Source organism: Aythya ferina, assembly GCF_964211825.1.
Source record: "Aythya ferina genome assembly, chromosome: 7".
Classification (NCBI taxonomy): domain Eukaryota; kingdom Metazoa; phylum Chordata; class Aves; order Anseriformes; family Anatidae; genus Aythya; species Aythya ferina.
The window spans coordinates 23564667-23579721 of NC_140302.1; the positions used below are offsets into that span (position 1 = coordinate 23564667).

Here is a 15055-nt window from a genome sequence, read left to right on the forward strand (position 1 = left end):
AGGATGCGAGCTTTTATAGTAAGAGCCAGTACTGAGTACTGAGTTCCTCATTAAACGAGATGACTGATTTGTCAGATTTATCAAACTCCAAGCAAATTTAATTTAACTGATCCATGGATATTGAATATCATTTATTATCTATAGTAAGAAAAATCACATTCAGCTGAAATACAATATGCTTACATTCACATTTACACACAAGCAAAGCTAACCCAGCCGGAGATTATCACCAACAGCCTCTTTGGGTTTTAGCCTCTATATCTAATTAAAGTCATCCAATAAAAAATTGCCACTATCAATGCTTGATTTTTTTCTTTTAAAGTGATGAAATCCACTAAAAACGTTTTACAACATCTTGCAGCACACCTAAGATTTCCATACACAGTCTACGACCTTCTAAAGCAATCAGAAATCCTAACAGGTCTGCAACTTCAACTCATTTTCAGACAATTCCTTTGCCGTCATCAATTATTCTGTGAGTTAATGCTTTAAATGACAGCAGTAGCTTCTCTCCAGATTACCCAGACAATGAGAACTGAACTGCATGGAAAGTGGCTTCGTCGCTCCACAGTGAAAGGACACGGCATTCAGAGGCTGTTATTATGACTAATCATAATCAAATAATGGCATGATATTAGTTTTAGATGTTTAAGGCAATTACTTCCAAGCTTTCAAAAATATCCAAATTGTTTGAGGATTCAGAGTTCCTCTGATACGACTCCTTCACACGCTGTACACCACCACACACCTTCACAATCACGAGAGCTGTTTGAGGCCCTTAGAGCAGAGCTGGGGTATTTTGTGGTACTTCAAACACCAGGCTCACCCTTCTGCCATCAGCAACGGGAGGCTCCAGAACACGTTCCAGAAGTCATTTTCTCTCTTGCTATTTTTATAGCTTAAATATATCTATAAAATAGTTAATGTGCTTAGAGTATTATCCTTCTTGTTCTGCTCTCACCAACTAATGAGATTAGAGTTGTTCCCCTCCCCTTTTATTTTTTTTATTTAAACAAAAAGTACAAATTCCTTTATGTAGCTTTAGACAGCTGCATTTTTTTCTCCAAAGGAATATACTCAAATTAAGCCTTCTTTAAAGATTCATTTCCCAATTTCCTCTTATTACTGCTGCTTTTCTCTGACCTTATCTATCTGCATCTTTTTACAAAAATATCTGGATGTAGGCTTGTGCTTTGCATACTGGCACGTGGCAGGCAAGGCTACTGCCTTTGACACAACCATTCTAGATGGAGCCACAGATTTCTTCCGCAGTCACAGCTCTGTCAGTTTTCTTAACAAGCCACACTGAAAAATTAAGAACCATAATTAGGAAGTCAAATATAGTTAAAGTTCAATCCAGCTGAACTGATAGATCTTATCTGTACCACAGCCTTTTAGAAGGAAAAGGGACAAGACAAATAAAACCAACCACACGTCTTAAATCTTCCCCGAGAAGGATGAAGCCCAGAGGGAGCTGGGAATTACCACATTTGCAGATTAGCCAACTGAGAGTTCACCGGGTTTGGCCCCACCGAACGCGATCTGTTTCCTTTCACTGCGAGCACGCCGCTGGAGCTGCTAACTTTGTACTTTGTCGCTCAGTGCCCATGCGCACCCCTGCACACAGGCACGTGCTGATGGCCTGCTGGCAGCTCCCGAGCTAACTAGCTGCTCTCTCTGATCAAAATACAACAGCACGATAGTTGTGTGTTTTCTACGATGGAAGAAAAAAAATCCAGTTTCTAAAAGCTTTACAGAACTGCATACAACCCTTTGGATATGGGCAAAAATGTGTCTGGGAGATTTTATCTCCTGACTCGGCATGTATTTTACTGTCTTTCTCAAACGGACACACTTAAGTCCATTCCTCTATCAAAAGCCATCTTGTATTTTGACTGGCAAAAAAAAAAAAATCCATGCATTTGCAAGTAGATCTACTGCTACAAATAAATTAATCTCTTCAGAATACTTCAGCAGATGGCTCCCCATCCTTTGAAGAACACATGGAATTGAATCTGATTGCTTGTAAAAGCAAGAATTAACATTGCTGAAAGGGGTGGGAGAGTAAGGGCAGTTTTCTTCCTTAAGCAGCTCTGCCAATAAACCAGCCAGGGCCTCCAACTCTCATCCTGGAGTCCAGGACTCAGTTCCCTTTAAGCATAGCTACCAGTCTCCTAAGTTACAGGTCATTCTGAGCAAATGAAATCCCAATAAAACACCACAGATTATTTTTGAATTTGTTAGACCGAGTACCTACATACCACTCAAAGGTGAGAACTGGGTACAGAATCACCTAGGTTGGAAGAGACCTCCAAGATCACCTGGTCCAACCTCTGACCTAACACTAACAACACTAGTAAGCTAATTATGTCACTAATTTAAGAGGGAGTACAGGTAGAGGTGTGCTCCTTGGAAAACGCCAGCCACAGCTATGTAGTGTTACAAGTTTAGTGTCTGTGCTGCTCCCAGCTGCAACATCAGTGATGTGCCTTTTAACTCTGTAACTCACCACCACACAAGCAGAAACCCAATCATCCCATCCTACTTGGTTCTCTTCCTAAAAAGAGAAAGGGATGCACATCAATAACAAAAATGCGGAATAGAGAGTGAGGCACGGAAAGCACAACTGCAACCACGTTACATACAGGAACAGATGGGTTTTTAACAGTTTTAGAAGCTTCAACCTGCAACTCCCTAAAAAGAGGGCTTAAAGGTATCATTACAGATGTTGAATGGAAGATATTTCAAACCAAACTGGTACCATTCCTAATTTATTTCAGTCCATCAGCTAAAGACTGTCCATCATTTGGGTAAATCAAGTTACTAACTTTTTTGTAACAATCAAGTCTTGGAGGTTTTATTTCAAATGATGATGTTAAACCCACGCTATTTGAAGACCCCCGTAAGAGAGCCATATTTAACTTCATATTGCATCTAATGACATCTGTGATGGCCAGCAATGAAGCCATTTAGCAGACCCACACAGGAAAGGAAGCACTCCCACCACGCCATCTCCCATAGCCAACATATCAAGCACTCACTAGGTCTCAAAGGAGCCATATTCCTCCCTCCCTCACTCCAAAAAAAAAAAAAAAACACAACGGAACTGATCTAAAGGCTGGGGGTGGGCAGGAAGAGAGGAAAGAAAAATCCCATGTACTCCAAAGCAGCTCTGACAGCTCCGGGCCCAGCGTGAGGAGAATCACCAGGATTAACAGAGAAGCCACAAGTCTGATGGGAATGGACTGGCTCACCCTTTTTTCCCCCCATTCCTTCATCCTCGAGACAGCCAGTCATTATCTGGCCGTGCAGCAAGCAAGCCTGTGTACAGAGCTCTCTTTGCTGTCTCTGTTTATCAATCAGCTGTAAGAAAAATAGCTGAAAGAAGCATTTTTGGCTACCGAAGTGTAAAACAACAGGAATAGCTTGGGTTCTATTTATAAAAACTATTCTACCATGCCTGTAGTGACTGACACTAACATTTACCTTTGTTAACTCATGTTTGTCTCTGGCCAGCCCCAAATTCACAGCCTCCATCCCTTCACCTTTTGCTTTTGCCTAACGATGCTGCACACCCCTGCTGCATTCTGTGTCATTCTGTGCACACAATCCTAAAATCTCTTTAGACCCTGATGCCAAAAACTGCTCCTCGGAGCAACGCTGGATGGGACCACACCTGCATCTTTCTTTTGTCCATTTAAAAGATCCCAAACAGCACAATCGGCAACCAGGTGAGGAACCTTAACTACCTCTAGCATGAAAAATACATTTCCAGTGCTCAGTGACAGAAAGCCTAGCCCAGTGCACTGAAAATATAAATAAATAGGGCCTATGAGGATGATGAAGTCTTTTTAAAGATCCACCCATACTTCATTAGATTCTCCCAGCCTACAACGAGGCTGACCAGCCCGTAATATTTATTTCTTAATAAATTCAACGTGTTAGCTAGAACTGCACTAAACACTGAATTTCACCTTTTTATGAGATGATTCAAGTCAAACAAGACAGGACTCCTAGCGTCACGAGTATACATAAAGCTTACCTGCTGTCAGTGTCAATGAAGAGGTATCACGCCTTACACCTGTTCTAAACGTAAGCATTCCTACCTCTCCTCCCAGTGCCTTAACAAACAGTGTGACACAAAAATAAGCTCAGACTCGCAACACAGCAAGTACCGGTGTCAACAAGGAGGTACTTCCTTCATGAACAAAGCTATGGTAGCTGCTGCAGAGGAAAGGGTGCTTGTGGTTCTTTTGTAAGCCTACAGAGAACCACTCTGCACAGCCTGTTACACTGTGCAGGAAGTAGTAGTAGGGAAAACTTCTTCTGCTGGCACTGTTAAGACAGATGACCCTTTCTGCTTGTGCTATAGAGCAATCATTATTTCAACACATGGGCCGAGCAACAATCATGTACAGCATGGTAACCTTTGTTTTATATACAGCCATAATCTGATTAAGAAAACAAACTAGAGGTGAAAATGTTGGCAAAGCTGACTTGTCCGCATTTAGGGTGAGACGTGGTTATAAACAAGCACAATAGAAAACCTGACATACACAGGAGCGCTTTAATAAAAGGATATGGCCCACAGGGAAAGAGATTCCAAGATACAGAACAAGACTCGAGGTTGTTAGAAGGGACCGTATTTCCATACTGAAGATAAGCCCAGGGTCTGGCTGTAGTAAACATACACAAGCCACAGCTTGGCTCCCTTGGGAAGAGTTGCATGATCACAATAAGATCACTTACAAAGAACTCAAAATTCAACAATCCACAAAACAAATTAAAAAAAATACAGAAAGAGCTACTACACATACACAAAAAAAAAACAAACCACCACACCTTCATCACATACCACAAAGGAAAAGTTGCAGACAAGAAGCAAGTCTCTTCATTAACTTGAATTATTTTAATTCAGAAAGCCTTTTTCCATGGGAGGGGAAAGGGGAAGGAGGTTGCAGGTTTTCTATGTTCAGTTAACTAGGAGCAGCAAACTCCCTCCCTTTGTCCCTCCCCTACAACTACTAGCTTCACACATCTGCATTGTTACCTTCACTTTTTCTCTTCTCAGGCAGCAGAAAAGACAATTTTCATCAAAAGACCAATCAGAAACACCTTCAGGCTCACAGTCTGTAAATCAGAGGAATAGCAGATTACTTCATATTCATAAACCGCGACACAACTGGAGCCAAAAGAGAAATGCCGAATTAAATACCTGTTTCACAACATTCTTGCCTGCATTCTGAGGATGCAGGCTTCGTTTCAGCCATATTTCCAAATCCCCAGATTACCAAACTGTATACATTTTATCTCCGCACAACAAATATTTTTTTTCCCCGAGCACTGCCAAATACACTCCCAGCTACATAAAGATGAACGCACACTCATTAGTAATTTTAGCCAATATGAAACTAACTGTGAGCACTGCCTGGGGGAGGGGGAAAAAAGCACAAATCACCACGGTAACACACATTTTCTAGAGGCAGAGCTGGGGCTGCTTCTGTCATTAGAAATGCAGAACAAGATACAAACATAGAGATTGAATACCTTTAAACAAACTGAGATCTTTTAATAATCCAGGTCCAAACAGGCCTTCTAGAATACTTTCAAACCCTAAAAGCAAATAAAAGAATTGTTAGCTTTCTAGATTATGTACGTCACTCCAAGAATATTCACAATAGCAGTTCTATATTTATCTGTTCCAAGAAGAGAGCTCAACGTGTTTTCTCTTAGTATTACAAGATGCATGGGTCAATTATGATGACTGAACTACTGGCAAACCATAGCACAGCCTAGAGTCCACTGACTCCTGCACTTAGCTAGGTTAAAAACAAAGAACAGCATGACATTGAAATAAACCATTTTGAACAGAAAATAGCAAGTTTTAAGTCCTACAACGAGCTTCACAACACCAGGGAAGTGCTATATGAAAAAAAATCTCTGGCTTAAGCCTCCAAACTTAAATAAGGTACGCTTTTGCAATTAAAAACAAATACTAAGTAATAATAATAATGCATTCTTCCATCTCTGAGTGGCATTCAGTTACAGTTCTGAATTTCAGCAAACGTTAGAATCAATGTTTTCTGAAGAGTTACAGGTTTGAAGAGAGAAAATTAAAAGGAAAGGGATTCAGCAATGCCGTGCCCCTAAGGAACCAAATTCTAATCACTACACTGCTCATGTCATAGATCTGCATCTAAAATACACACTCTGATTTACTCCAGTGCCACGACTTATGCCGCACTTAAAAAATAAATCTAACCAATTTTATTTGATCCCAAACGAGGAAAAACCTTCACCAAAATTACTGCCATTATTTGGAAACGTTAAATCAATATTACACTAAACTCCTGCTGGCAGTAAAACATACAGAGCTGTTAACTACCCGATACGGTGAGAAGCCAGGTTAACAAGAGGGAAAATGGAAAGTACAAAGATTATTTTAAGGGGCACAGACAAAGTCCACCTGCTTATAAAAATGCATTCCCATTACAATTGGGATAAAACTCAACTGTCACTCACTGCTTTTCCTTCTCCTCCCCCCCCTCGCCTTCACCTTGTAGGTTTAGTAACAGTTTGCATGTAGCTCAAGGCAGCTTCTCCTACTTGCCTGGATCTTTGCGAGGTAGAAGAAAAAGGGATTTTCTTACCAAATGAAAATACGGCTTTAAATTTAGAGAAAAATGCTCGGGTGAATCAGAAACAGATAAACGGGCAGTTTCAGGTGGTTTTACAGGGGTTTCTTAAGCTAAGTGATTGCATACTCTGAAGGAAATCAATTATTGCACTGCAAACATGCAATAATTGTAAAATAACTCAGCCAATATACAGATCTAATACCACTGTTATTGCTTTTTTAGACAGCAGTCTTGTCTTCAAAGGGAAAGACAAGCAGCATTATACCCCTCTGGGTGTCAGCAAGAGTTTCGGTGCACTAACATCACTGGATACGAGATGCAGGACCCTATAGAATTTGTAGCCTGCAATATCACCGCAGCAGCCAAAGCACTGCCAGAGAAATAACATCATCCTTGAACTAATGCCTATCTGAGGCTGACACTAAAAATCTAATCTCAGGAAGCTCTGAATGGAGAACAAAAAAAGTGTGAAAGGCCGACGGTGAAACAGCAGCCAGGAGTAAATAGAAACAGGGAGAATATCAGTAAACAAGGTGGAAAAGGAGAAAGTGGAAAAACATCCCGTTACACAGCACCTTGTCAGGCAGGGAAGAAGCACTGCCTCCAAAAAAAGCCAATTCAGGCTTCAGGAAGTGGCAGGAACAGTGGGAAAGGGCCGATCAACCTGACCTAGAAGAAAAATGGGGAGAATCAGGGTATTGACCCATAGGTTTATAACGCTGACCTTTTTATGGGGAGCCACCCCTCAGAATTTGTACCTGAAATTCAGCTCTCCAGTAAAACAAACAGCTAACCAACCTCATCCTTTCTCTCTTTGTCAAAAAAAACAGCGCATATATATAAATAAATAAAAATTGAAAGAGCTCAGAAATTTTACTCAAACTCACCAGTCTTAAAATAGTAACTGCCAGTGACTCATGCCCCACGGTTTGCCATGCATGCAATTGCACACTGAAGTCCCTGCCAAGTTTTACAGCTTGGATATTGTACAATCATAGTTTGCTAGCCCACTGTTCTCAGGGATGCTAATGCCACTCGGTTTTTATTAATATTAAATATTGGATTTAGCAGTTGCATAGCAACAGCAGAACATCTTATGTGCAATGCTTGACATTAAAAAAGGCAAATAAGGGAAGTATGAATGTATTCAAAAATTATACTAAAGACTGGTAAGAACTGCCATGAAACCAAGCCCTACTCCCCCTAAATGCAAAATGCAATGCAGTAAAGACAATATGAGCCCTGCAATGTAATATTCAGTCATTTAGGACTCCAAAAGAGCAACTGTGTACTGTGTACATTTAATCATGCATAATACATTGAAAACAAAATCTTGAAAAAGGAGCTGCCTACTTTTTATAGTATTTTTTCTCTCCATTGTCACTGCTCTTAGAAGCTTGAAAAGAACATTTCTTTTCCCACCGATTGTCCTTTTCCATTTGGCAGATGATATTTTCCTGCATTTCAAATGGAACAGAAATTAACATGGCTGCCTCTGCTAAATTCCTGTTTCTGTATTTCTTCTTCTGTATCTCAGTGTCTGACAGTTCGCAGCAGCTGAAGAGCAGGGCTAGTGGAAAAGTTGCAGGAACAACAGAATTGGAAGAGGAAAAAGGAGGGAGATGCCAATATTTCAGAGGCTTCTCTGTTAGGTATGTTCCTCACAATTAAAGTAGCCACACTGAACACTTACAATGTTACTGGTGACCTACAAAAGGGAAAAACATCTTTTGTTTTACATTAGTGTAAAAAATTTATAAGAAAAATATTTTTTCTAAAACAAAACATCTGCAAAAAGCTTACAGAAATCTCATCTCAGAAGGCTCTCCAGTAAGGGAGGAATAAGCAAAAAAAAAAAAAACAAAACAGAAAGAACAAAGAAAATCCTTCGTACTGAAACAAGGGTGGAGTACATTCTTAAATTCACAGCTTGTTACATGTTATTTACTATTCCACAATTATTAGCTGCAGAAGTAAAGCAGCATTTAAGAAACATTCTCTAAAACATGCTCTGACAATCAGAATATGGATGTGCCATTTTTACACTAAAAGTAACAAGTACGGAAATTCAAACAAAAAGAAGAGTTGACCATTCAGCTTTTTGCATGGCCAAATTTCACTACTTTTATCCCTGCATCAAAACTGTTTTATTTTCACCTTTTCTGGCATTTTCACCCTCCCTTCTGAAGCCAAATAAATCCATAAATATAAGCTTAACCTGTTAACCAACAAATTTCACCTAAAGATGGTTTAACTTCAAGCTTTACAATTTCCCACTTTTAAAAGCAGGAATGCAAGATCTTCAGATGGGGATGCCTTTCTGGACTGCCATTGATGCTGTTTGAAACGCAAGACTCGTGATAAATGTGTTTTTTCCCCCTGCAACAGCACAGCTCAAACATGTTCTTTAACACTTCCTACATAATTCAGCCCTAAATGCACGGCCAGTCAAAGCAGTAAGGCACGTAGCACTTACTGGAAGTCAAATCACTGAGGGTAGTAAGGAAAAGAAGGGCTATCATCTGCCTTTACTATTTGATATTACATAGATTGTTAAAGAAGTCAAAGAAAAAGTTGAATACATACAGCTGGGGACCTGAAGGGGGAAATGAAAACATACCTGTATCAACTCTTCAGGCCGGCTATTATCATTTTTAACCTGTGACTAGCAATTTGTAAGCTAGATCTCAGTCTACGTAACCACTGCCCTGGCTAGTATTCAAGTGTAGTAGGTCTTACAGTCCCCTTCCTACTGGAAAATAAGGCAACCAATTCCTCAGCATTTATTTACAAGAAGCAGGCCAACATACAGCAGCTTGGTCTTCAAAAGGGCAACTACAAAAAGCTGAAAGTTGAGTCAAATTGTTAAGACACCAGCCTCATATCTTCTGTAGAAATTCCTTAACTATTACCAACTTTTTACTAGATAACCCAATGCATCATGAAAAACCTGATCTGTTAATAAAAAATAATGATGTGGCAGTGAAAGCACAAAGAAGAGATAACAATCCCCTGGAGCAGCCACTGGATTCAGAGCAGAGACCAAGTCAAAACCCAGAAGCGTTCCAAAGGCCTGGGCAAAGCGATGCACGTGGTTTTAAGGTAAGCAAAGATGAAGCCAAAAAGAAGGCACACAATATGCATATTAACTTTACAAGTCTATAAGAATATGGCAGTATGTTAACTAAGTTTCAATAGAATGGCATACTACGCTATTTAACAAAAAAAAAAAATCTATGACAGTTGTTTAATGTTCCTAAATTAATAGTCTTAAAATATTATGGAGATTATTTTAACTCTTATTTTTTACTCAAATAAGTATTTTCAGTTGTGTTGAATTCCATAAAGTCGTGGAATATTCAAAAGTCCCGGGGGACTGGAAAAAAGCTATCCCTCTGAAATATCAAAACATTGAACAGATGAGTACTCAACTCAATAAAGGCTTCTGAAAACAATGGAACAGCTCAGAGAACTTGCCTACTGTGGAATTAACAGCAGAAAAGAGTGTCAATCAACACGGACTTAAGAAAAATATTTAATTTGACTGTTATGAAACTGAAAAGTTTGATTAGCAATAACAGGTTTAATACAATATTTTCAGATAAGCGTACCACTTCTGGCCTGGTGCCACGTATTTTGACTAGAACCAGACAAAAAAAATAAGAACAGGAATAAAAATTCAGCCCAATACGCACCAAACAGATTAGAATTGATTAAGTGACAGTTCCTGAAACGTTAGCATCAATGGGGAAACCACTGCCAGTGGGTACTGGCTCCTGGCCCCAGGCCATTGAAGGTTTCAGACTTGGAGGAAAGCAGTGGGTAAGGCTGCAGGAGATACGAAGGCAGGAAGAGCAGCAAAGAGCAGAGGGGCCGGGTCGCTTGGGGTGCTTAGCACAGAAAATGCAGCCAAACACTGCTTCGGGAGGCTGGCACGGGAGGCTAGAGAAAGCCACAAAAGAAAACACATCTAGGAACAGGAAAAAGAGTTTCTCAAAGGCATCTCTTGAGCAAGTGGCTAAAACTGGAAGCTGGTCAGACTCAGCCAGATGTAAGATAGTTTGACACGGGCACAACTGCAAACAGCAGAAGCACACCACCAGACCAGGCTGGGCTCTGATCCTCAAGAAGTTATTAGGGGAACTCAGGCTGGCCACCAGCACATTCTCCTCATCCTCTCCCCAGCTCTTACACCCACAAAATCAGGAGCCTCCTTACAGAGCAGGAGGCGGCCACCGCCGTCCCATCAGGTTTTTATTGGATTTCTCATGCCTAGATTTTCTGGTCAAGATTGGATATATTTATCCACAGCTATGGGATTTGAAGCAGGAATTAATTCAGAAAAATCCTGCAGCCTCTGTGTAACACGGGAATTCTGTCTCTTTTAGGACAAAAATCTATTAAACTTGAACGTTTCAGTCACAGGCATCTTAATAGAAAGGCAAGACCAAGCAACAAGGGAGGGAAAAAAAAGTCACAGGACAGTTATTAATATAAACCAAGTCTCAGGACATCCATGCAATTATACAAGTTGTGAACATTCTTTTATTCAAGCAGCAAAACAAAAGAGCTTATCTACCTACGATGAGAAATCTTTGAATGGTGCCAAGTTAGATGACTACAGGTGAGAACAGCTTCATCTCAGCTTCCTGGCGAACAAATGCTGAAAATGCCCATCCTTTTTCCAAAGCTCATGCTTCTACCTTCTTGTGAATGGAGCTCCACTGCTCAGGGGCTTATTGTAGGCATTGCTGCTCCAGAGACAGCAGCAGCTTTAGGAAACACCGTGGCTGTCCAGGGGCCTTAAATAGCAATAACCTGGTGCTGTAGGATACAGACAAGCATGTGGAGAACAGCTACCTACTGAAGGACATTGAGATAGGAACTGTTTAAAGGAAGAATAGGCATAACCAAGTCCTATATGGTAATACTTAGCTCTTCCACAGCGTTTTTCCACCGGAACACAAGACCTAATATGTGGTATCACCTGCGGAGGTCCCTCAGCAAGCCCTGGGAGCTCAGGAGAAGAGGAACCCTCACAGAGTGCGGGAGAATCTTCCTCAGAGAACCGAGCCCAAGCACATTTTCTCTGATGGAATATCAAACTGACATCAAGGCATTTAAAAGTGAATGAGCTAAGTGTGGCAGAGACACAGCTACACATCCAAACAGTGCTGCAATGCGCCTGCCTTCAGAACAGAAAAGAGCCCCACCAAATCCCCTAAAAGAGGGTAAATCTCTCTTCTCCATGGAGAACTGGGAGGCAAAGCAAGCAACTTATCAGGCTGTTCCTCAGCACACGAGATGGGAACAGATCTCTTCATTCTCTGTTAGTATTGCTACATCTCACTGTTTACAACAAAAGAAAAGAACCATCCCTCAAAAAAAAATAAATCCCCCAAAGCAGAAGTGATAGCTTATAAAGCCTGTTTCCAGAGCACAGCACATAGCAAGGCAAACAGCACAGCATGGACCATCTCCTGACTCTTGCCAAAGGTTGTTTTTGTTTTGGCGATTTGATATCAAGATGGGAATCTCATTAAGGCGTGTAACCTTATCTCCAATCAAACATCTCTGCAGCAGAGCTCACCAAAAGCTGAGGACTTCCCAGTGGCTGCCTCAACACCACCTCGAGACAGAGCAGTCGCCCTGGCAGGCTGAGCTGTAATCTTCACGGGGATTTGCAGGGGTGGGAAGAGCCTGCCAGCTGCAGACAGCACATCCCTAATCTGGCTAGCCGATCAGGCCAGGGGTGGTGGGCTTGTGTTGTACAATTCAACTCAAGATCAGGAGGTTTTTTACATGACTAACTTTCACTGAGCAGAAACTACCAACCAGCCAGAAAGTTTATCAACAGATTAAAAGAGCTGAACAGCCCAAGAATGAGCACACTCAATAGCACAAAACCACCACAGAATTTTGTATAGAAACCCAAATATTTCTCCAACTCGAGGCAGTTTTTTCATACCCAACAGTGCTCAATTACTTACTGCAGGAAAAAAAAGACTTCAAACTTTTTTCCTGCTGGAGACAACCTGTTAATGCTTCACTGCCAGGTGAAGTTAAGGTGACGTTAACTACCAGCATTTATCCCCATATACCACACTACCCCAGCCCATGCCTAAGAACAGCCTTGCAGTAGATGGAATTGAGCTATCCAAAAAATACCTTCCATGATGGAGACTGCATTTCCAGCAGGGTCACTTTACTGCCCCACTTCACTCCATGGGCACCGATCAGCCAGAGTCAGGTGTGCAGGCAGGCACAGGCTGCCACGAGGAGGGACAGCAGAGGCCCAAGTCCATTTGGACCGTGCAGAATCCCCCTTTGTCCCCAAAGAGCTGGGTATGTGGAAGCACAAGATACGGGTGATTTCCACCCCAGCCTCAAGAGATATGAATTAGTGTGGTGCCAAAGCGTGCTAGAGGTGTGGGTTAAAATGGCTGAGATATTTGTTTTATTTCACGTCCCACCCCAGCCCTATTTAAGCAGGTTCCCTTCTCCCAGCAACTTGGTCCTGCCCCACATCATTCCATCTCCAGTGCAACCACCAGGTGAAACAATTCAGCTAAAACAGCCCAGAAAGGGGAGGCACGAGCTGCTGAATCCACTTAAACACAGGCCATGAGCAGAAAAGGTGTCTACTAAGCCACAGATACGATCTGGTGAATTCTTGGAGCATGGCTCAGTTTCACCTCCTTTTTCACAGGAGGTCGGTTATGTATCAGCATTCATTACTGCCCTAGCTCGATGCATTACTCTTTCTTTTTGGTTCTCTGCTAATTATATACAGTCCCTTGCCATCTCTACCTCTACGACAAAGAGAGAGATATTCAAATGCATACAGGGTCTGCAAAGTGCAATGGAAGTGTGATTCTCTTTAGGAAACTAAATCTAGTTGCATCACTTCCATCATTTAAAAATCTGATGCTGTCCAGGAAACAACAGACCTGTGAAAGTTGCCTGAATGCTTCTGAGCTGAGACATGCACATACTTGGCTGACCTGTATGGTAAGAACTGCCAAGGGCCTTTTTGTTCTTACTTCTGCCTGTTAAGAGCCTACCTGATGTTAGAGAAACCTCTGACATAAGCCATTACATAATAGTCCAAACGAAAAGCACGCCTTCTGACTCCAACAACATCCTCAAAATCCTTGTGCATCACAAGAGTATCACCACTTTATTAAGTGATTTTTTTTTTATTAAGTTTCACTACACTAGCAAGTACATCTAGATTCCAATTGAGAAGTTAACAGTTAGAAGAGAAGGATCTCAGTCACAGAAACAAAGCCTAATCTTGACTACGGTGAATATGAAGTATACCTGGCATTTTAAGAAGGCTTCCCAGAAATTCTGGAAAATTATCTGTAGCCTTTTCAGATGGACTGCTCAGTTTTGTCTCAACTGCAAGGCAAAAGTGATGATCTAGGTGAAATCAGTGGGTGTCCCAGGCAGCTAGCACCAACGTGGAAGAATAATTAGAACAGGGGGCAGGATGGAAGTTATGCCCCTTAAATTAAATAATAATAATTCCTCCCCCCCACACAAAAAACAAAACAAAAAAAAACACAGATCTGTACACATAGGGAAGTATCTTAACTCTGAAAGACGTGAGCATAGAATTCCTACTGGCTGCAGAGCAGAGCACAACAACTAATTGTCACTGCAGAGGTTACATTTGAAAATCCACCTGAAGTGATGCACTCGTGCATCCCCAGTGCAAGGTGCAAACACACGGCGAGCACTGCTAAGCCTAACAGCCCACTCCAGCTTTACCCAACAATAATAGCAAAAGCACAACGGTACAAAGGAAGCCCACAATAACTCTTGCATACAGCGCTGAAGACACAGCTGTATTGTTACTTTTATGCCAGAAAAATTAAATGCTAGCAGAAATACCCGTTCTTCTCCTTCATTCACACCTCAGGTTATGCCACAGTAATAAAGAAACTGCAGGCCCCGATTTTCCTCTGGATGCAGAGAAGCGTAAGCACAGCTGCTGACAACTTTATAACACAAGATTATAGCAGCAAAACAATTTGGTGCTGAAATAAATTGTGGGAACTGAAATTGCCAGATGTGATGGAGCATTACTCAGTGTAGACTAGGAGCAGTGAACTTTCTTTTAAAAAAAGAATAACTACACACAGATGCAAGGAACTTGCAGTAAAGAGCTGTGAAATGGTCTGACCTTTGGTGTTTGGGGGAAATTCTCCTCAAGGAGAAAGTGACTGATGAATCTCTTACTTCTAACGCCACGTAGTGTTTGCCATCATTTCATATAGCAATTCTTTGGATCTTACTAACCTTTGAGCTCCAGCTACACATCATCAATTCCACAAGCTGTGCCTATAGATGTGCTTCACAGGAGAGGGACCCCGTTTCTTTACAGTACTTTGTGTACAACTATATAACTG

The 15055-nt window shown here is 41.3% G+C and overlaps 1 protein-coding gene across 1 annotated transcript in view; it reads right to left on the reverse strand.

The window, feature by feature from the left end:
- Window positions 1-15055, reverse strand: part of LCOR (ligand dependent nuclear receptor corepressor) — a 58682-nt gene that overhangs the window by 24115 nt on the left and 19512 nt on the right. Inside the window, exons 2-3 of the mRNA XM_084526620.1 lie at window positions 5548-5613; window positions 5051-5130 (exon numbers count right to left, since the gene is read on the reverse strand). Of these exons, the coding sequence (XP_084382746.1) occupies window positions 5051-5130; window positions 5548-5613 (146 nt within the window). The remainder of the gene's footprint in view (window positions 1-5050; window positions 5131-5547; window positions 5614-15055) is intronic.